At 34.8% G+C, this 25,358-nt stretch overlaps 1 protein-coding gene across 1 annotated transcript; it reads left to right on the top strand.

Annotated features, from left to right (window-relative positions):
• Positions 1-9,837: 9,837 nt before the first annotated feature.
• LOC145016043 (uncharacterized) lies at positions 9,838-10,731 on the top strand. Its single transcript, XM_078974478.1, has 2 exons — positions 9,838-10,066; positions 10,193-10,731. Exons 1-2 carry the CDS (start codon positions 9,838-9,840, stop codon positions 10,729-10,731), a joined length of 768 nt encoding a protein of 255 aa, XP_078830604.1.
• The last annotated feature ends 14,627 nt before the right edge of the window (positions 10,732-25,358 follow it).

The following is a 25,358-nucleotide window of genomic DNA, read 5'->3' as shown; positions in this document are numbered from 1 at the left end:
TGAATATATAAGATTCTATTAAGAATGAGTTGTCATATGGCAAATGTGGAAATGTTTCCATATTGGGAGTTGGATATTGAGAGTCTATGCCTAGATTAGAAACTTTTATGCAAGAAGGATGTTCAAAGGAATGTACTTTGAATGTGAGACTTCACATCTATGGAATTGTCTTGTAACAATTTCTAAGAAAGTACTTTGTAATTTCATTAGCTACGTCTTGGTGACTTTTGTGCTATGATTTTGCAAAGGGATCGTTGCATAAAATGTTAGAATCTAGCATATTCTAGTAGTGGCAAGAACCTTGTGTTCTTACACTAATAATTAGGATTAAGGAATTGTGAAATGAGCATCATTGGAAAAGTTTTCAGGTGATCTATTTCACAAAGCATGGACCATAGGAAACACGGTGTGCATGCTTAGAGCATGGGACAATTGTTGTTGTAATTCAAGCAATGAGTTGATTATCCGAAACATTAAATGATAAATAATGAGTAATCAATATGGTGGATAAATAGAAGGGTTTTATTTACTCTCACAAGTTTGGGGCCATATAGGATTAAGTATTGTTGTCATGTTTCAATTTGCATGTTTTGACTTCCAGAATAACTAGGTTATTCAAACATCCACAGTTGGTCATACGTTGGGAGTAGGTATGAATAAAGACTGTCATGAATCTGTCTGTAGATTGTCTGAAGTGTTTAGACATGGCACAAGTTTGCTGCAGAGTTCGTGAGTGCTTTGATAAGATTAAAGTATTGGATTAAACCCACGCTCACTTGGATCACTTCACGGTTTTATCACGAGTGATTAGTGAGACGATAATATTGTATATTCTTGAAACCGAGATGTGTGAGTTGTTATTTGTTGGTCAGTTACACATTGATAATAAGTAAACGCACCAGTAACTTGGTGTTATAAAACTTATTGTTGTGTGTGATTCGATCAGTAAATGCAAGCGAGCATTTGAGTCGAAGTTTATCCATTCCTTTTACCCAAAGTGGGATAAAAGCGATATATAAGGGCCTCTTGATGATTTAGTGATGACATCTAAGCGCTTGGCCAAGCCGGGACTAAGTTGATGTGTTCAATTGTAGTCTATTATCAATCGTCATGAATCGGAAGTCGGGAAATAGTATAGAGAGAATGATTGAAATTCATGTCTTTTGTCTATACGATATCTTGAGAATGGAGGAATATAGAATCCCTTATCTAGAGGACACGCTATCTGATAAGATCAGAGTTGACAGCGGCTTTTGAAAGCTACGATTGCTGATCAGGTTCTGAAGTCATACGGAAAATAGTTATTAGACTTATCCAAGTGGGAGACTGTTGGATTAGTGTCTAAGTTCATAACTATTTTGGTATGTACTTGACCCGATTATGAGCATGGTCCTTTTGGGTTGCCTTCACCATAGCAATATGTAGGATGATTTAAGGAGAGAAAGGTTTAAATATGATTTATTAATATATTATGAGAATAATATATTAAAGGAGAAATCATATTGTTTAATTAATATTAGTCAATAATTAATTAAGAATTAATTTTGTGACTAAAAGAGATTAATTAAATATAGGGAACTGGACTGCAATTATTGGATAATTGAGTTATTGGGCTAAGGAATGCTAAAGGAATAAGGGGTGAACGAAATTATGATGGAAGCCCATCATATTTTCGTCCATAGCCTTGTCCAGAAGGTTCCATGGGCTGCTTAGAGTTTAAGCTGTCCATTAGGGTTTTGACTGAAACCCTAGCAGCCCACACAAGTATATAAAGGACCCCTTAGGCCCCAAAAACGTGCACAACTGATTCTCTAGGGTTTCTAGTCGTTTTTGGGCAGCCTCCTTACTTCTCCTCTTCATCCAAGTTGTATATGGTGTTTGTGACTCCATTAGAGGTACTACACTTGTGGTACTTGCTTTCAAGAGCTAAGGAAATTCAAAGAACTAGTTGTTATTGCTATATAACAACAAAAGGTATGTATTCTAGCTTTATATATGAATTTCGAAAATTATAGTAGCATACCAGGTTTCTTTTTGTGTTCATAAAGTTGTATAACTAATAGTGAAAACATAGATCCAATACTAGGGTTGCATGCACACATAGGATTGTTTGTATTAGACCCATCACACATATCATCTAAATGGTCTAACTTGGTGATTTAGCCCCAAAAATGACATCCCAAGCTCATGGCTCCCAAAATGATCCATAAAGCTCCAAGGGGAAAGGTCTATGGACCTCTTTGGGTCCAGATCCAAAGCATAGACTCGAGAAGGGACCAAATGCTCCACTTATCCATCCTCTAAAGGGGTTAGAAAACCCTAACACTAAGATTCAACACCAAAACTGAAAAGGGTCCGAACAAATACCTCAATATGAGCTCTATGAACTTAGAAGTCAGCAAAATCGCACCTCCTTCAGCCTCCTCTTTCCTTGGTCACTTCCTTCTTGCAAATCCACCAACAAAAAGGATCAAGAATGGCCTCTCCTCCCTCACAAACGCTCTAGATCTCTTAGGGTTTCTCTCTGGGGTTTGGTAGCCGCAAATGATGACCTTAAGGGCCTTTAAATAGGTCTCAAACCCAGGAAATTAGGGTTTCATTAAACAACATGGACTCACCGAGTCCACCCATGAACTCTCCGAGGCCGGCTGTGAACCCGATACAAATCCGCGACCATACTCGGCGAGTTTAAACACCAACTCGCCGAGTCTCCTCGCAACTTCCAAAAATAAAAGAATAAAAATGGTATAGCTGGGGATCCGGATGTTACAATTCTCCCCCACTAGAATTAGACTTCGCCCTCAAAGTCTCACTCTGCAAACAACTCTGGATGTTGCTCCCACATCTCACGCTCCGACTCCCAAGTCAACTCTGACCCCTTCCGATGTTGCCACTGGACCTACACTAGAGGCACCTCCTTATTTCTCAAAACCTTGATCTACTGATCCCTAATCGCCACCGATCTCTCAACATAATTCAGGCTCGCATCCACCTGAATATATTATAATGACACCACTGTCGACTCGTCGGCAATACACTTTCGCAGCTGCAACACGTGGAATGTGTCATGAATCTGTCCCAACTCCGCAGGTAACTCCAAACGGTAGGCTACCCTGACTACCCTCGCGATCACCCTGAAAGGACCAATATATCGGGGCCCCAACTTGCCCCTCTTCCTAAATCGAATCACTCCTTTCCAAGGAGAGACCTTCAGGAGCACGAAGTTGCCGACCTGAAACTCGAGCTCGGACCGGCGTCTGTCCGCATAACTCTTCTAACGACTCTGAGCGGTCAACAACGTCTCTCTGACCTGCTGAATCTGCTCTGTCGTCTGAAGTACGATCTCGGTACTCTGAGTGGTCAACAATGTTTGTTACAACTATGTTATAGACTGGATATGTGATCAAATAAGAAGAAATGTGATATTCTATGCCTCCATCGAGGAAAAAAAAAGGTAAACTACACCCTCGACGACCCTTGTGGATGACTGATTAGGGATTTATAATAGATGACTAGCAATACAATCTTTGTTTGAGAATTTCGCTGAACTCCGAATAATATCAACTCTTAATATTTCTATAACTTTATACTATGTCATTTATGAAAATTGGGTCACAATTGATATAAAATAGATTGGTTTTCCAATAATTCAAACTAAATATACAACATTACCCCAATCCCATACAAATGGGGTAAGAGAAATGTAGGATGGTCTATACGGTTGGAAAATTCAAGAGGAACTAGAATAAAGGATGTATTTAACATGTTAGCCCCCTTCAACCTCAAGGACAGGTCAAACTTTAAGCTTGAAACGAAGAATAGATATACGGTCATTTAGTAGTGGTTTAGTGAAGATATCGGCTAACCAGTCCACATAAGACACATGGCATATTTGAAGAGCTCCATATTCAACCTGTTCACGAATGAAGTGAAAGTCCAAGACGATGTATTTGGACCGAGTTTTGATGACGAGATTCTTGCTCGTGAATATGGCAGCGACATTATCACATAATGAGTTGCTTTAGCCACAAAAGTTCTGATGTGGTATATGCAAGAGACCAGTATTCAGCCTCAATGTTGGAACGGGCAACAACATGTTGTTTTCTTGAAGCCTAACTGATAAGGCTAGATCCATGAAATATGGCATACCCATATTGAGATCAACAAACAGCTTTATCAAAGACCTACCCGGCATCAGAGTAGAACAATAAACTCTAGAAAATAAGTAGAAAATATCATTGTTGATAGGATATATGCTGGTGACTTTTGTTTTGATCATTGGGATGAATAAGAACAAACAAATGTTATTTATAGAATAACTATCTTTTAAAAGAAGCATATAAAAGATTTGGATTTCACAATTCTTTAATGAGGGTGAGTGGAATTGAGTTTTGTTATTTTATTACCAAAAGAACAAAATAGCATCATTACATATATTGAAATATATAGAAGGTGAAAATTACCAAAAATTGTTATTATATATGTTTGTTAAATTAGAAGTAGTTTGCGATATAAAAGTAATATGTTTTGATGAAGTATATTGCTAAATTTAAATTTTGAATTCCAGTAAAACTAACACAACTATTTGGTGTAGTCTTATGCAACTCTTGGATTTAATATAAGAGGTTAAGCTTGCTATTAGTGATAAATAATTACTATACTTTGAACATATTATTATTAGGGAAAAATGATTTCCAACCAAATGAATCAGATAAAAGATTTGTAGCACTCTGGATGAGGACAACACCACCACCATTTTGACCCCCCGTGCGCGCACACACACACACACACACACACACACATATATATATATATATATATATAATGAGTATTCTGGCATTCTAATTTTATTTCACAACATTGTATTTCTATTTATTTTTTCTTATTTAGGTATTGTACTTTGTAAAGACATTGGAAAATAGATGTTGGATGTTGATTTAAGAAACAATGTGGTATGAGATATGTAATTGTAAATTATTTGCTGGAGAATGAAAAATCCTAAATAATTTTACTTCTAATCAACAATCTTTGCAAGTTTTTCATATTTGAAGTCAAATGTTTCTCCTTCTATAGTAGTTGATTGGTCCTCAAATTTTGTTAGAGGAATCGTATTAAATCCTCAAAAAACCACATAAATCGTCAGGTGAACATGACAACTATTATTTCTTTCCTTTTTTTAATTTATAAATTTTCTTTGGTCAATTAAATGTTAATGTTTATATCACAAAAAGATTGTGTCATTCGGTCGTTGCACATTTTTTTTAACATTTTATCTCTCATCCTTGTATATTAGTTTTCTTAATAAGAATTGGTATGTTAGATTTATGACTGTACATTATAATTTGATGTTCTAATTTTATTTTTAAAGTTGAAACATAGAAGATAAATTAGAAAACGTTAAGACATGGTTGTTGAATATATTTATTTTGTTTTACTTTTATTAATCATTTCTTTTGATAGTTAACATTTTAAGAAAAAATAATTAGAACCCAAGTACATGTTGATTAACAAAAACAATATGAGTTAATAATAGCAGCAAAAAGAAACCGCACATAAATCTCTAAATATTATTAAAAGAGAACCCTTAATTCACAAATGAAACAATCAAGACCATTGATTGTATTTCAATCATATGATTTTCACCATTAGATCAAATTGATGACATCATCTTCTCAAAATATAATTCAAAGGTTTAATTATAGAATCTTTAAATTTACCAATTACATTTCAAACACAATTATATTAAATATAGAGTCTTTAATTATAGAATCTATTCATATTTAATTATAGAATCTATTCATACTTTCAAAAATATATTTCACAATTCGTGCATAATTAAATTTAATTATAGAATCTTTAAAATCAGCAATTATGTTATCAATTAAAGCATATCATTCTATTTATATATGAGACATCGGTTTCTCCATAAATCTGGCCAAAAACATGAATAACCGCCCCCATCTTTCTCCTCAATTTTTTCTCTTAAACCAGAATTCCCCAAATGGAATGTATTTAATTCCAATAAAAGCTTTCCAATTATCAAACAAAATTAAACTTAAATCCATTGAAATAGAATGTATTTAATTTTAATAAATTTCCTCCTATTTTAAATCTTGAATTTCCGGTTATAAAGGTTTTAAAATAGTCAACTTTAAAACATATTACTAAAACAATTTCAATTAAGGCATTAAATATCAACCATTAATATAAATTCGTTTATATTAGCAAACCATTAATATAAAATCCATAGACCTTACTCAAACTTCCGTAAATGTTTGAAGTAAGCATTCATTTTTCCATTATTTTATCATTGTCATAAAATGAAAATAAAAAATCATCATTTGTTTAAATTGTTTAATTCGTCTCATAATAACAAGTAAGTTGTGTGCCAATTATGTATTTTGACATTTTCAATGAGTTATGCGCAATATCTAAATCGAGCAAGCATTAATGTTTTTATATTTTTTTTGTTATAGTTTCTTTTATATATTTAATATTTTATGTGTGTGTGTGTGTGTGGGGGGGGGGGGGGGGGGGGGGTTATGTGCTTCATTTAAAATGCTATTTTTTAAAATAAACAATTCTATTTCATAATATAACCATAAAATAGCAAGGTATTTTGAAAGTAAATTGTCAAACGTTGGATTATACTTGTGTAGACCCGTTTTTGCGCATGGTTAACTATATGTAGTTGTTTCTGGTGTCACAAGTAGAAAAGGTTTGAACGTTTGTGGGGATGAAGGTCGTTAAACTAATAAAACAAAAAATGGTGTCTACAAAGAGGTCCTTCAACGACTATATACATTTACCGACCTCAGTGTATTTTATACACATTTCAATAATATCAATAACCCTAATTTTTTTTATTTATAATTATTCCGCAATATCTATATACATTTATATTTTATTTATGCGTTCCTCGCGTTTAACGCGGGTCATAATATAGTTGTTAGTAAAAGGAATTACCATTCCTAAAATATTAGATTTTTATAGTATACCTTTATATTTAATATCCGCTTATTAATAATTATTTAGATGTAGTAATTATTTGCGCAAAAGAACTTAATCATCTTTAAAAACTAATCTTTGAAATAACTATTCGCACCCGTCGCTTGGCGCGGGTATATATATATATATATATATATATATATATATATATAATGGTACATACAAAGGATTCATCATTTCAGTGAAACAATTTTTATAAACTATAATAGATATAGTTTATGAGGCATTCACACCATTTTACCCTTTCAGGACAAAGAAGTAATTATTTTGAAGTATAATTATTTTTACGTTATGTAAACACTATGGAAGGGTAATACATACCTTTACAAGAAAAAAGGTTTTCATTACACTAGATGTAAACTGGTTAATACAATTTTGTGAGACATTTGGTTTCACCGTACCTACCATAATACACACTAAAGTCTTGTATTATAACCAAAGTCTCTTATAGGGAGAGCGTGACACTTGTGTATAGATCTGTACGGGAATGACAATCCCGCACCTAAACTGTTAGCTACAGTTAGACCGGCAGGTCTGGGGTGACAAATGTTGTACCATTCTGATGTCTGAAGAACGTCGTAGCAGGCCAACTAGTCGCTAGCATTGTTACAATAACTCACATGGGGTATTAACTAATACATTTGGTTTACGGGGCTAACTTACATTTAACCAGTTTTATTTAATAATACAACTACATTACACTATTTTACAGTACAACTTGTAGTTCCAGAAACATACATTCAAAGGGTTTTGCACAGATACAACTACAATACATTATTTTCCAATACAATACACCTTACATTTATGGAAACATACATTCAAATGGTTTTATAAATATTATAACTACATTATACTACTCCTGAGTATAAGAATACTTATACATTTTCGGTGTTAGGGTTTCCAAGACTACAATACAATTTACAAGAAATATATTGGATTTTCTGGAATCACACTCTTTCATCTTATAAGGAAAAATGGTAGATTTTTCTCATACAAACGCTTATGAACTCACAAAATTAATTGTTGACACTTTTTCAAAACTACTTGTATTCTCAGAAAACGAGTAAACAGGTGCCCATAAAGATTTGATTTTTGAAGATGGGGCGTAGCAGCGTCACGTCACATATTTTTGGTCATATGTATTTGAAAATCAAACAAACCACGATTCGAATACAATGTAAAAGCTTATAAATTATCAATATGATGTTTGTAATGCTTTGATCTTTATTATTCAATTGTTATGATATTGTACATGAAGTCATCTACCCCCAGACATTTCCGTCGTTTCTCGTTTGGAGGTGTGACATATTGGTATCAAAGCATTGTTTATAGTGAACTAAGTATATCAAACCACATAAGATATACAACTATAAATACAATGGATATAAAACACAAGAAATATACTTTTAAAAATATAACAATAATTTTACAAAAGTATACATACATGCATACATACTAGGACAGTGTCATACCAAGAACAATATAAAAGTAAAAAGATAAGTTGAACACTATGATTAAGCCTAGATAGTTATGTAATCATATCTGGGATAAATATAGTCTGATCATCTATATTTATGCGAGATATGACTAACATGTGTTTGGGAATGGTCGGGGTGAACAACGAGTCTAAAACTTACCAACACCCCATAAAAGGAAACTCTAGAACCAAACATAAAGTTTAAAATATTATAGGAGTATTTAATGATACTATAGAACCATACAACTAGACTCTTCATGTGTCTTTATATCGCTATTCTTGCGTAATCGACATAACCAAACATATAGTTAAGATACTCTGTTTCGATAATACTCGATTCACGACCATTATCAAAGACTTATCATTATTCCACTTTTAAACTTTATGGCAAAAGTATGCCACCACGCAAATCTATCAGGCGTGTCAATAACACACCACTAACTCCACCACCTCCACATATGGACACTGCCATTTTCCAAGCTGCTGTAACTACCGATGTGGCACCCATCATGGCACAAATCAGCACAAATGGTACTAGTAGAATGGGAGGCGGTACCAATAATACCAACCAGGGAGATAGTCAAGGACACCGAAGGGAATGCTCCTATAAAGACTTCACAAATGGCAAACCAAAATCCTTAAATGGAAGTGGATGTTTCATTGCTCTGACACGATGGTTCGAAAAGACAGACTCAGTGTTCAAGATTTGTGCATGCCCAGAGGGAAGCAAAGTCAAATTTGCGGTCTGCACTCTCGCTGATAGGGCCCTTTCCTGGTGGAATGGCCATGTCAAATCACTAACCCTTCTGGTAGCTAACTCGATGAGTTGGGAGGACTTGAAGATCATGATGATGGAGGAATATTACCCGAGGGGCGAAGTACAAAAGTTGAAACAAGAGCTTTGGAACCTCACCATGACAGGCTTTGACATTATAGCCTATTCTGCCAGATTTAGCGATCTAGTAGTACTACGCCTTAGGATGGTCACCCCGGAAAGTAAAAAGGTGGAGCGATACACATGGGGACTATCCTCTAAAATTCAAGGAAATGTGGTATCAGCAAACCCATCCACTTTTGACAGTGCCAAATGCCTGGCACAAATGCTTGTGGATCATGGAGTCCATCGGAGCTTTATGACGGTTATCCCCGAGAAAACAAAAGGGAGTGACAATAAGAGAAAATTTTGGAACAAGAGGAAGGGTCAGCCGACACAAGAGCCCATAAAGAAACAACTAATTGTGGCAATTCACGTTGCTACAGTTCCTGCCGCTCCAGCACCCATCAAACAATATGCTTGAACTCTCCTACAATGCAACAAGTGCAACTTTCATCATCATGGAGCCTGCTAAGAGATGCACTGCTATAATTGCAACAAGAAGGGGCATACCGCCAGTTTCTGTAAGTCACCAGCACAACAAACCACCCAGGCCACTAATGTCGAGGTGAGTCAGGCTTGCTACGAATGTGGTGAAACGGGGCATTTCAAGAGGGAGTGTCCAAAAGCAGGGAATGACGGTGGTGTGGGAAGGGTTTTAACAACGGGGCATGAGGAGGCCATGAATGATCCTACCATGGTTACCGGTACGTTCCTCCTCAATAAATCATATGCTTGCATACTTTTCGATAGTGGTGCGGAGAAAAGTTTCACAAGCCACAAGAAACACTTAAACAAAATCCCCAATCACTAAATGACACATTTCACCATAGAAATGGAAAATGGAAAGACAAAGAGCACTAACAATATATACATAGGATATACCCCCACTCTAAACGACTATTCTTTCCAAATCGACATAATGTCGGTCACAATAAAAAGTTTTGACATTATCACTAGCATGGATTGGTTAAGTCCTCACCATGTCGATATCCTATGTTACGAAAAGGGTGTTCTCCTTAACCTTCCAAGTAGTGAAACCCTCGTTATTTATGGCGACAAACCCGACACGAACCTTCGAATCATCTCTTACGTCAAGGCTCAAAAGTACCCACGCAAGGAATACCTCGCCTATTTACCCCACGTGGTGGATGAGAAGCAAGAAGTGAAAGACATCAAGGATATTCCCGAAGTCTGTAACTTCCCCGACATATTTCTTGAAGACCTCCCAAGAGTACCACCCGAACGCCAAGTTGAGTTCAAAATCGACTTGATTCTTGGAGCCACCCCCGTAGCCAAATCCCCATATCGTTTAGCATCGACAGAAATGCAAGAATTGTCCAGTCAACTGAACAAAAGCAAAGGATGTTAGATTAGGTGTCTAAACCCATAACTATAATTGGCATGTACTTGACCCGATAGTTTCATGGTCCATTTCGGGTTGCCTTCACCAGAACAATTTGATAGATGGATATTTGAGTAAGAGGTTATTTATGATTTGTTAATATATTATAAGTATAATATATTAATTGAGGAATCTTATTATTTAGTTAGTATTGACCAAGAATTAATTAATAATTAATTTAGTGATCAAAAGAGACTAACTAAATTGATACATATGAGTTGGGCTAATGATCCATGGTTTGATTTGTGATGCACTTATGGGTTAATCCATGAAGTATTTATCCAAATAAAATTGATGGATCCATGAAGTATTTTGTGATGGACTTTTGATATTCTACATATACATATATATATATATATATATATATATATATATATATATATATATGTTGTGCTAAGCCTTAAAATCGACGACTACTTGCATTCCAAGAAGAGAAATCGGTTTTTAGTCTCCTTAGCCTCTCTCATATCCATCTAGTTGTTTATATGGTGTTTGTGACTTGTTTGAGGAACAACACTTGGGGTTCTAAGTTCTTTCAAGGCCAAATTCTTACTAGCTACATTAAGAGGTAACTTTCTAACTTATTTTATAATTAATATGTTAGATTTTGTATGCTAGTTTAGGCTTCATACTTTGGAAACCAATGTTGCATGTATAATTAGAGAAAACTTAGATCCAAAGCATTAGAGTTGTATGTGCACCATAGGAATGCCTATAGGTATCAGAGCCATGGGTGTTTTATATTGTATTGATGCAACTGTGTAATTTTCAAAGCTGAAAAAACTGCAAAACCGAACAAGCATCTGTTGTCGTTCCTTATATGTCGTTTGTACTCTTCCATTGACATGGTCGTGATATCCCCCATTTTGCCTTCTAAGATAAAACTAGAAGAACACACGTAAAAGGAACAAAAAAACAAATAAACGAAAAACTAACTGAAGCGAGACCACGACGTGGTGAAGATTACCACGACGTGGTTGCGTCTCAGAGAAAAAAAAAACTAAATTAAACAAATGAAAACATAAGTAACTTTTTGTGGTTTTTACCCCACAAAAAGGATCAAATAACTAAAAGCAATTAAGCTAATAATCAAATAAACCGTTCCCCGACAACGACGCCAAAACTTGATGTGCACAAAATATATCTATCAACTTTTAAATTTATAACCTAACAAACTTATACTAGCTATGCACCTTTAGGCAGTATACCTAGTCAGATTATAGTATAACATGGGTAAGGCGGGTGTCGATCACAGAGAACGGTATTCAATTAATAAAATAATTAGTAAAAGATAAACTAAGAAAAATAACTAAAATGGGGGTTTTATCTGATTTTACAAGTTCAGAAAAACTTAAGCACTCAACAAAAAACGATTATAATCAATATATTAAAAACACTTTCGTTTAGTTTCGAATCCACCTTTTCCTATGGTTAGTTCTTATTTATAGATTAATAAAGTTGGTTACCAATTTATATGTAATTAGAAATTTGATGAAATCTACTAATATTTTCACCAATTGATGTACTACTTTGTATGGTCCTACACAAGCAAACACAAGATTAGTTATTAATTATGATTGGGCTATGTAAGATTTGCTAAACACAATTATGTTCTCTAACACAGTTAAATTGTTACTTTTATCACTTAACTAAGATGTGGTCAATCATAGCTCTAGCAATTTAATGGTCACTAAATCACTAGGTAAACAAGTTCATGGATTTTAATGGTCACTAAGCTACACTTAACTTGAATTAAAGCAACAAACATAAACACTTTAACATGCTAGGTAAGTTAATCAAACACAAGCTCCAAACCAACTTTTATAAATCCATAAACTAATAAACTAAACCATAGTTATTAGGGTTTCATCTAACTAAACAAAAGCAATGGTTTTTAGCCCATAATCACAACTGGAAAACACATAAACATAATGGAAACTAGACTAATCAGGATTAAACTAGGCAAACCGAATGTGTAGATGCGAATCCTTGCTCCAATCTCTTTATCCTTTGATCTCTAGTTGAATTCTACCCTCACAGGGGTCTTGGAAGGGTATTTTTTCATTAATAGTTGCAGGCTTCAACCCTCTCTCCTCTCGAATCGACCTAATGTCCGAGATATATATAGTTACAAAAAATCTCGATACCACGCCGTGGTCCTCAAGTTTATCCAGTATTCTCCAAGCCAGCGGTAAGAATCGCAAAGATTCCATTGACCACGTCGTGGTGGTTGTAAATCCGACTTTTCTCAAAACACAAAAGTCGTCCGAAATTGTGTCTAGTTTTCAGATCATTTTGAATCACCTTAATCAGAGTTACGAGTCATGAGATATAATTAAAATACTGACGAGGGGTCAAGCTGTCTAGCAACATCCTCCGTGTGTCTTCTTCTTGTCTAAGCTCGTATTTTCCTACTTCCAGCTACATAACAGATATTAAGCATATTAAGTACCTTTTGTTCTATAATAAGCATAAATATAGCATAAAATATTAAGATATGATGTAAAATATATATGTAGATATGCACATATCATAAAACATTTATTTTCTTTGAACTGCCAAAACTATTTCTATCCGTTGAGGCACTTGCACAACTCATATGCAAATTCTGAGAGCGTTTTTGGACTCATACTATGGTCTATTATTTCATTCCATACTCGAAATGTTTTTAGCAAAATTATTTTCAAATGTCAAAAAATCGGACGTTTCAGGTCATTAACGCGAATCTTTAAACGTGAATTCCCAGAGTTCTACAACTTGAAAAATTAATCCGTTCAGGTTTTTTGAAATCTTTGATCTTGGTTCTATCATTTTCCACTTTCGAAAAAATATTAGGTGTCAGGATTTTGGCATGCAAAACTAGAAGCATTTTTTGGACTTTTTGAAAGTGTGACACAACCATTGTATTTGCAAGGCTTGAAAGAAAGGATCAAAATCATCAAATGAAACCCTTTTCCCCCCTTTTTCCATGTGCTCTACCTCTTCCATCTTCCATCACCTTACATCTTTTGATACATTCTTCTTCGAAAGGTACAAGGCATGGGTATGTTGAAGTGTTTGACTTTCCTAAGAGGTATGGCATGCATAGACATGTGAGAGCTCAATTAGGACATAAAAAAAGGCCTTGGGTCTTCATTCCATACAAAATTCATCAGCCACTTCCTCCCTTACTCCCCCTATCCATTCCTCTATTTTCTTAGCTAGAAAACCCCCACCAAGAATCACCACTCCACCATCGAAGATCACCACCCCAGCCACCTCTCAGCTACCACCAATTTATACCACCTTTGTGTTGAAAATCTTTTGTGACATTTTTATAAGTTCTATACTTAAAGTTTTGATATTATTTTATGGGTTAAAATCAAGTCCAAACCGGGTTCAAAAGTTGGTTGCTAGTTGTGGTATCTCGCAGTGCTTCCCAAACACAATCACAATCTCACATCTAAACCGGATACACTCATTTAAGGTGAGTGATTATGGCCCATTTTTAATGTTTTACATATATTTGGGGGGGGGGGATACATGTGCTCATATATTTTGTTTATACAAAAACACTCTTGAAAACATAGTACAAAATGTTATGAATTTATGTGAAAAATTGTGGTATGTTTGAGACATGTTTTACCCATCTTAAACCCAATAGTTTGCAAAAATGCGTTGTATGCAAGTAGTTCAGGTCGATACATTTTCATGTACTAGTTGTACACGTTCACATGATCTTTATAAAATTTATTAAGATTTTTGCAAAACTTCATATCATTGCAATCCTTTTCAGACAAGTCTATAAAAACGGTCATTTTTACCTTAGTTAGGGTAAATACCAGGTTACGGAAAAAATAAGGGACAAATTAGACTCAATTTATAAATCTTAATAGTTTACGGAACCTAATTTTGACTCCCCATGATTTTTCTAAAATTTTTATAAAACAGGGACAAAAGCGACATTCTAGACAAATTACTCTATTCTGTCTTTCATATATATATATATATATATATATATATATATATATATATATATATATATATATATATATATATATATATATCTGTGTGTGTAATATCTGGTCCAGGTACATATCAACTTCGTTGTATATGCTTTAAAAGGGGTGGCCATGACGTGGTGGAGTATCACCACAACCTGGTGTATTAGTTTGGATTGCGGGATTTTAAAGACCCATAACGGCATGGTCTTGAGGCACCACGACGTGGAGGGTGCTTTTTAGTGAAAACCCTAATTTTCGGGTCTCGGACCCTATATAAGGAACATTAAGGCTAGGGTTTCAGCCTCCATCTTCCTCCTAACCCCAGAAACCCTAACCCTGGCCTCCATAGAAGTCGTGAGCTCATTCTTGGTGCTTTTTATGATTTTAGAAGGAGAAGGAAGTTTTTGGTGAGGTAGTTAATTGGTAAGCATCATTTCTCCAGCTAAGCTTATCTTTTGGACCTTGGTGAGTGCCCAAGACTCAACCTTTTCTTGCCATGTTGCTAGATCTCTAGTTTTTGTCCCATTCTTCCATGATTTTGATGGACTTAAGTAATGGGATCTCATAAAGTTTGCAACTTTATGAATCTATAGGTCAAAATGATCATTTAGTGTCTTGGATTTGAATTATAATCAAGTTTTGATGTCATGCATGAGATTTTGGTCATTAAACCCTATTTTTGACCTAAAACGGAATAGGCATGTATTGGACATGCAAGTCCATAAAGCCATGATTTTTAAGGTCACTTTGGAGTGTGAAACCTATAACACCCCGTCTCCCATTCAACTAGTTATTAACTGGAATGAGTTTAAGGATTATTACATAAACAAAAGTAATAATTTATTAACTTTTTAATTATTAATAAAAAGAATTGAGTAGGTTAAATGGTTTCATAACCGACTTAAATAAGTTTAAATATATTTTTAAGTAAAAGATAATTATATAAATATTTTATTAATGTTGGTGTTAATTAAATAAATAAATAAGGGTAAATAATAATAATAATAATAATAATAATAATAATAATAATAATAATAATAATAATAATAATAATAAAATTAAATTAAATTTAAAGGTGCAGGGGGTATTGTGCAATTTTGGAAACCTCTTTTGTAGAAGGAAGTCAAGTTATGATAGAACCAGTTAAACGACCAAACCCTAGGGACCATTTTTGCCTTTTTCGGATTTTATCTCCTGATTTTAACCAACCATCGTATCCCTCCTTGAAGGCCAAAAACCCTAGCTGGAGATTTTCGTATGTGTCTGTAACTCTTAGGTGCAATGAGTGAGGGAGAGTTCGAAAGTGAGAAGGAGAGCCAAGAAAAAAAAGAGAAACCGTGAGGGGGATGAGGCTGCCACTCGACAGATTTTGTCTCTGAGGGTCCCCATAATCTTATCTAATTTCTTCGGAGAAGACGTCAAAGGATGAGGATGGTGGTAGTGTTATTTGACATCATTGGTTGGTAACTATTTCTTCTTTAACTCTTGCTTTCTTTCTTACCCTTGCTTATCCACCACCATCACCAAGAACCACCACTGTTGCTAGTGGTGGTGGCTGTCAGAGTACCGTTGTAGTACCAAGTGGTGGTGAGGTCCTTTGTGCATCAAATCCATGGCTAAGGTGTTCAATATTACCAGTACCTCATTATAAGTTTCTAGTTCCTCTTCCTTGTAAATATGAGTTGTGTATGAAGTTTTTTTCAACTAATGACCGTCATTAGACCACCATGCCACCACGAATCAATGGGGGTTATATGAACTTCCATTTCTAGCCATGTTTTGTGTCATTTAAGTTCTTAATGGTGTTTTGTTAAATATTCAACCTTTAGACTCTTTTTATGAGTTTAATGTGAAGAAGAGTAATGTTTTTGAGTTAATTTGTCGAAGTTCTTAATCCATCGAGTCATTTAATATTTGGTATTGAAAATAGTAGGTTTGAGATCAATTTTAACTAATTTTGTTGTTTTTGGACTGATGCGACTTGGTTACCGGACGACAACGCCTGTTCCGATGAGCCTGCAAGATCACAATGAGAAGAAACCGTCAGTTGTTCTCCGGGAGGAGGATCCTGGGAAGACACTCCGACGGTCAAGTCAGTGGATAGACTTAGGTGTATTTATAGAGTGAATTAGGAGAGAGCAACTTACTTTCCAAGGCACAGGAGGTGGCCTTTTATACTGAGGCCTTATGCTAGTCCGTACAGGACAAAGATAGGATTAGCGACACTGATTGGGTAATCGTGCTCCTTGATCTATCAGAGCCAACGATTGGTTCATGTTATAATGTTATGAGCATCTCCCTTGTCGCCTGGAGCCGTTAAACTTTGTCTCGGAGTAGAAGGCGCCCCTGGTGGGGCTGGGCCTTCTCCGGGGGCGCCCTGCTTTTAAGAGCGTCCGCGGGCGCAAGGTATCGACATCCAAAATCAATACCCAAGATTCGTTATTCAAGTATTCACTATCCCATCAATGTCCTCCATGGAGTTCGACCTTCGCTATCAAACATTCGTTACGATACACATACCCAGATCGACACCAGTATTTATCACACATATTGCGACACTCAATCAGTACGATGCAAATTCTGATGCGAACTCTTTAACAAACTATGGGATCAAACCATCTGCAGGACCTTCGTTCCGATTGCGTGTCTGATGCGAGAAAGAGATGACTTGCTAAAGCCAGCAATTGCAAAACTTCAAATACGATTCCATTGCTGTGACACATCATTTCAATTACGAGACCTTCAACTCGAACTAGGAAGCTATCAATTTTGACTTTTATTGTTTGACCAACAAGTGCGAATAGATACACATATGCATTTTGCTTGCGAGACTATCGTACCAACTGCCACCGTACCAATCATCAACCCAAATAATCTTCACAGTTTTAGCTTTCGTTTTGATAGTTCCTTCGTTCCAAATTCATCAAGAACACCGATTTTGACAATTCGTTTGACCATTCAAATCCAACTATCGACAAACACCTACTTCATTTTCTCAATATTGAATTTCATATCAAACACACAAAATTAACAAACTCATCGTGTTCTTTCATTGTTATTCATTTGTTCGTTTAACCATACACCTGTTATTTGCTTCACATCTAATTCTCTTCTCAATTAAGAAACAATACATATTTTACTTCCATAATCAAATCCATTCATCCAAATCATTAATATTGAATCAAAACTCTTCTTTAGTTTTTATTTAACTATCCTGTACAAAATTAAGTTTGAATCCAATCACACATGAAAGTTACTGAATCGATTTATCAATCACCGAATCAAACAAAAACAATTGATTGAAATCTTAATCGATCTATCTACAAGATGATTTTAAGAACTATAATTCAAGAGACATACTCAAGAAGAAATCGTGATTAAATAATCGATTTTGAATGAAAGTGTGAACAAATTGTTGGATTAGTGTCTAAGTCCATAACTATTTTGGTATGTACTTGACCCGATGGTGCATGGTCCTTTTGGGTTGCCTTCACCAAAGCAACTTGATAGGATGATTTATGGAGAGTAAGGATTAAATATGATTTATTAATGTATTATGAGAATAATATATTAAAGGAGAAATCATATTGTTTAATTAATATTAGTCAATAATGAATTGGTAATTAGTTTTGTGACTAAAAGAGATTACTTAAACTTAAGGGACTGGAATTGTAATTATAGGATAATTGCAATTTGGGCCATGGATTGCCTTATATTAAGGGATGGATGAATTCTAATGGGAAACCCATAAGGAAATCGTCCATGGGCTTAATTAAAGGAGTCTATGGGTTGCTTAGGGCTTAAGCATCCAAATTAGGGTTTCCTTGTTAGATAACCCTAATAGCCCAACTATATAAAGACCCCTTAAGGCTCAAAAACGTGGCTAATCTTCTTGTAAGGGTTTACACACGTTTTTGGTAGCCTCCATCCTCTCTCCTCTTCATCCTCTTGCTTATGGTGTTTGTGAGCCATTAGAGGAGTGACACTTGTGACTCTAAGCCTTCCAAAGTCAATACAAGGAGGAATTGGGATTGTTATTGCTACATAACAATCAAGGTAACACTATAAACTTATTCTCATGTTAATATGATTGTATGTATGCTAGAATTAGGGTTTATAGTCTTGGATTCAAAGCATGTACAATAGAGAAACCTAGATCCGAGCATTAGGGTTTGTATGAGCACATAGGATGTCTTATGACCAAAACCCATCAGTGGTATCAGAGCCTAGCTTGGTTTCAATTGCATTGATGCATTGTATAACTGGAAAATCGTTTTTTGGGCTTTATGGCTGAGGAACTCGGCGAGTACCCCTCAACTCGGCGAGTACAGTGTAGTACTCGGTGAGTTCGAGCGTCAGATAATGCTTATCTCGGGATTTCTTGCTGTTTTTGCATTTGGATAGTTACCTTATCATGTTAGATCAATATAAATCCGATTTTATGATATATATATGACTATATTCTTGATCTAATTAAAGATAATTATCAATTAACAAGATAATTGTTTCCTTATAAGATAATTGATTAATTATTTTGAGTAAATTGATAAATTGTCTTGCAAGAAATCATTAAACAAATCAAATATGGATAATTATGTGATTAAATGTTAATTTAAAATTATTTGTTATTTGATCATTGTTGTTATGAAAAGTTTCACATTTTCCCCTTTAGGTTTTATAGTTTAAATTTGAACCCAAAAGGTTTTGAAGTTTTGAAATTTAAATAGTTAAAACCCTAATGTTTTGAAAAAGGTTTCAAAACTTGCCCTCAAGTTTTGGAATTTAAAAGTTGATTAAAAGGTTTAATTAGAAATGTTAAATTCTAAAACTCTAGTAATGTTTTGAAAAGTTCAAATCACACCCTTATGGTTTTATTAATTAATTAAGGAGTATAATTAAAAGAGGTTAATAAATCCATAAAAGTTTAGGTTAACCTTTTAATTGAATTAAAAGTGTAATTCTTAAAGTTAACCATATAGTATTTAAAAGTATAAAATACACCCTATACTATATATAACATTAAAAGTCTAACATTATATATATATATATATATATATATATATATATATATATATATATATATATATATATATATATATGTATGAGTAAAAGTCAGTCTTACCGTTAGTAGGCCTCATTCACGAAGCTGGTCTATAAGGGGTGTTTAAGGAAATTGCCTATAAAATGGCGATTGAATGGGTATCCACTCTTACCCACCACACTCTTGACTAGTGGAGGGTCGTTAGCCGAACGGGTAGGATAGGACGAAACCTTCCATTATAAGTATAATGGAATACAAAGTAACTAAATGTTTTTCAAATTCCCAATCTTAGTTACTTAGGCAAAAGTGAATTGATGCAATTCCATGAAATTACACTTTGTGCCCTTGCGAAGACGTTAGTGGAGCGTGTGTGGTTTACCGGCACACTAAATGGTTCTAAGCAAAGGTAGCAAAGGGTGACTCAATGTTTGTCATAGTTCGGTGGAGCGTGTGTGGTTTACCGGCACATCGAATAGGTGATTGTAACATGTGAGGGCACCATGTAGTTTGCATGGTTATTCACACCCGCTTTGTGATCCTCGACATCCCAGTCACAAACAAGAAGGGCATATCGAGATTTAAACATGCCATTGAAAGTTCAATGAATCTCAAAGGATCTAGGAGTTTTCATAGATTTAAAACTTAAATTTCTTTTTCGTTTTTCATGGTGGAAATTAGTGAATCGTCATTCACTTACCTTCAAATGTTTTGCAATTTGGGTTACGGCATCCCTCTCCCGAGTTGTAGGATATTGTGTTGGGTCCTAGCCTTGGAATTTCATTTGGGTGATTTACCAAGGACTCAATCAATCAACTAACTTGAATTCGTTTTTCTCCCGATGTCAAAGTTCGACAACTATGGTCTTCTCAAGTCCCGTGGAACAAGCATTCCACATGAAGATGATATTCCACGATTCGATCGAGGAACAAGAAATCATGCTTCACTTCCTCCTCCTCCTCCTCCAATTATTCTCCCTAACCCACAAGATTGTAAAATTGAAAAGTTCAATATCACTCAAGCCCTTTTGGCAAGTCGGTGTGTGCACACGTCTTAGGGATGAAGTCACACAATTGATAGGTTAAGAATGATGGGATCCGTTGTCGGTGAAGAGATGGCTGTTGATTGGGTTCTTCAGTCACTTCCTAACTCATATAGTGAGTTCGTAAGAGAGTACTATATGATGAACCACGACGTGACACTTATAGATCTCACCTGCATGCTTATTGCTGCTGAATCAACAATGGTTTGGCGCAATAGAAAAGCAAAGTTGATTGGTGAATCTGCCATCAAGACCTCTATGGATATAGACAATGGCAATGAAAGACATGCAATGATCGAAAAATTTGATCATAAGGGAAAGGCGATGTCTGAAGTAGTTCCATGTGTTGTTCCAAAGGAGTCAATTTGCTTTTATTGCCAAGAGAAGGGGCATTGGAGACGAAGTTGCCCTATTTACCTAAGAGATCTAAGAGATGGGAGAGTCAAAAGTATGACTACGCTATAGGTAAGAATCCACTATCTAACTCCATTAAGTTCCTATTCATTGATTCTTAATACATGATGTGATAAGATTGCATTTGAATGTTTTGAAGGATCGGTGAAAAGAAAGGAAGCTTGATAAGAGAGCAAGATGAATCTAATCACAAGAGATGGATCTCGATCTCATGGACTTGAAGATTGGATTTTGAGCTTAGATATTTATGATAGAGTTGTTAGAAATTTTCTTTTTACATAGTTTTCAATAGATTTTGCATTGTAAGGACAAATGTTTTTCCGCTGCTTTTATAAATAAAATAAAATTTGTTTGACTTATTTATTTATTTGTTTACTTCCTTGCAATGAAATCGTTATGTGAAAATTGATTTTTACATATTTCTACAACGAATGGATATGATTCTTAGTTATGTTATTTATGGAAATGTCAAGAATTTACCAAATAGGGAGAGTTTCTCATCACCCAAAGTTTCAATTGGACAGAAACTTGGAATCATGCAACGTGGATGCACGATGAATGAGAAATTTCGTATTTGGAAATTGGACTAATTCATTGACAAAGTGTCAAGTGAAGGACTAGGAGATCGAGTACACAAAGTTGTGTGTTGATCCAGTTCACCATAAGAGTAACAAAGATATTCGTCATGATTTACTAAAGGTTTAGTAAATGTGATTATGCTTATAAGATTAAGTGTAATTCTGAATTGATTGAAAATGTTTAAATCAATAGCAGAACGAATAAAAAGAGTCAAGTAGGCAGAAAGATAAAAGTTTCTCCATTCTAAGAAGAAGGGAGAGTACCTTTTATGCTTTATGATAGGTCTTAATGATTAAGAACCATATCTCAATTGATCCTCTAAGTGACTCTTAGTACAATTGTATGTTTAAGAAGAGGAATCAAGGATTGAAGACATGGTTAAATCAAGAAGTCTATCATACTTCGTTCCAATAACAAGTCTTAAAGTTAAGATTGTGACAATGAGTGAAAAGTATTAAAGGTTTATAACATTCATCAAATGTGGAAAGTTGTGATGTCTTGAATAAGATAAAGACCAACTTGGACCAATTTATGAAGTGTTTTGATAAAAGCTACACTAACTCTTGAATATTTGTTTGTTAAGAAATGTATTGACAAGAGAATCTTATATGTCAAGGAGTCAGTGGGAGTCTTAATAGTCTTGAAAAGTTAAGATGTTTATGAATACATGTCGAAGCTAGTGGGAGCATAAGTGTTATGTTTTATAATAATCATCATGATAGTGGGAGCATAAATGTTATGATTGTATGATTATTAAGGCAAGTATTGCATAGTTGGCAATATTAATTATAGAAAACAAGAGTCATACTTTGCAAAGTTGTAAGAGTTGAAAGGTTGTTTTGCTATAATTAAAGGAGAGAGTATTATGCTTCATTTCAAATCTAAAGGATTAGGTTGTGAAATGTTAATAAATTTAGTCAAAGGTACATAGTGTGTTCTTAAAATTTCGATTATGATTACGGCATTCCTCTTCACAATTCGAATTTTGAGAACATAGCAAATAAAACATTGTGCATCATGTCCCATACGCTTCGGGTATAGGATCGATTGCAAATGCTTTAATGTTTGACCATTCTAAAATTTTCCAAATGTCTAGTGCATTGAGAGGGAAAAGGGACTAGAATCGGTTTTGACTAAAATAATTAAACAACTATCAAAGGACAATCCAAAGTTCGACGAGGATTGGTCGCTTGTGAGTAGTTGGAAGTATAGTATTGGAAATTATGGAAATGTTTCCATATTAGATGGACCATATCGACATTATTAGGAATAGATAAGATTCTATTAAAAATAAGTTGTCATATGGAAAATATGGAAATGTATCTATATTGAATTGAATATTGAAAATCTATGTCTAGATTAGAAACTTTTATGCAAAAGGATGTTCAAAGGAATGTGCTTTGAGTGAGAGACATCGTATCTAAGGAATTGTCTTGTAACAATCTCCGATAGAGGACTTTGTAATATCATTGGCAATAGTCTTTGAGACTTTGGTGCAGTGACATTACAAAAGGATCGTTGCATAAAGTGTTAGAATCTAGTATATTCTATAAGTAACAAGAATTTGATATTCTTACACTTAAGAAAATGGATTTGGAGTTGTAAAATGAGAATGATTGGAAATGTGTTCAATTTGTCTATTTCACAAAAGTAAGAACCATAGGTAAACATTGTGTGCATCCTAGGAGCATGGGACAAGTGTTGGAATTCAAGTAAGAAGTTGATTACCCGAAACGACAAATAATGAGTAATCGATATGATGATAAATAAAACGTGTTTTGTTTATACTCAAAGGTTGAGGCCATATGGGATTAGTATTATTCTTGTGTTTCACCTTGCATGTTTTGACTTCCAGAATAATTGAGTTTATTAAGAATAATCGAATTATTCAAACGGGCCACAGTCGTTCATATGTTGGAAGTAGATATGAATGAAGATTGTCGTGAATTGGTGTGTGGATTGTCTAAAAGAGTATTAGACATAAGCAAATGTTTTCTGCAACGTTCATGAGTGCTTATGAATATGATTTGAGCATTGGATTAAACCCACGCTCACTTGGATCACTATCTCGAGTGATTAGTGAGACGATAACATCTTATATTCTTGAAACCGAGATGTGTGAGTTGTATCTTGCTGATCGGTTGCACATTGATAATATGTAAACGCACCAGTAACTTGGTGTTATAAAACATATTGTTGTGTGTAAATTCAGTGAGTGAGTGCAAGCGAGCATTGTATCAAAGTTTATCCGTTCCTTTTATCCAAAGTAGGATAAAAGCGATATCTTTGGGCCCCTCGATGGTTTAGTGATGACATACGTAAATGCTCGGCCAGGCTAGGACTAATTTGATTTGTTCAATTAGTCTGTCGTCATAAATCGGAAATCGAGATATAGTACAAAGAGAATGATTTGAAATCATATCTCATACGATATCTAGAATGGAGGAATATATGATCCCTTATCTAAGGACACGCGTATCTGATATGATCAGAGTTGACAGCGGCTTTGGAAAGCTACGATTGCAGATCGGGATCTGAAGTCATACGCAGAATAGTTGTTAGACTTATCCAAGTGGGAGACTGTTGGATTAGTGTCTAAGTCCATAACTATTTTGGTATGTACTTGACCCGATGGTGCATGGTCCTTTTGGGTTGCCTTCACCAAAGCAACTTGATAGGATGATTTATGGAGAGTAAGGATTAAATATGATTTATTAATGTATTATGAGAATAATATATTAAAGGAGAAATCATATTGTTTAATTAATATTAGTCAATAATTAAATGGTAATTAGTTTTGTGACTAAAAGAGATTAATTAAACTTAAGGGACTGGAATTGTAATTATAGGATAATTGCAATTTGGGCCATGGATTACCTTATATTAAGGGATGGACGAATTCTAATGGGAAACCCATAAGGAAATCGTCCATGGGCTTAATTAAAGGAGTCTATGGGTTGCTTAGGGCTTAAGCATCCAAATTAGGGTTTCCTTGTTAGATAACCCTAATAGCCCAACTATACAAAGACCCCTTAAGGCTCAAAAACGTGGCTAAGCTTCTTGTAAGGGTTTACACACCTTTTTGGCAGCCTCCATCCTCTCTCCTCTTCATCCTCTTGCTTATGGTGTTTGTGAGCCATTAGAGGAGTGACACTTGTGACTCTAAGCCTTCCAAAGTCAATACAAGGAGGAATTGGGATTGTTATTGCTACATAACAATCAAGGTAACACTATAAACTTATTCTCATGTTAATATGATTGTATGTATGCTAGAATTAGGGTTTATAGTCTTGGATTCAAAGCATGTACAATAGAGAAACCTAGATCCGAGCATTAGGGTTTGTATGAGCACATAGGATGGCTTATGACCAAAACCCATCACAAATATCCATGGAAATCAACTTGCCGATCCAACAAAAAGTTCAATTTCAAGAACCAAATTGTTATGAAGTGAAATTTTCTGAAGTAATTATGAAAACTTAATTATAGAAGATGCGACATGACTGAATTAGCAAATCTCATAGAAATTTTGAATCGT

Source organism: Lactuca saligna, chromosome 9 (genome assembly GCF_052625555.1).
Source record: "Lactuca saligna cultivar CGN05327 chromosome 9, ASM5262555v1, whole genome shotgun sequence".
Lineage (NCBI taxonomy): Eukaryota > Viridiplantae > Streptophyta > Magnoliopsida > Asterales > Asteraceae > Lactuca > Lactuca saligna.
The sequence above is the reverse complement of the archived record's forward strand: the minus strand, read 5'-3'. Positions and strand labels throughout refer to the sequence as shown.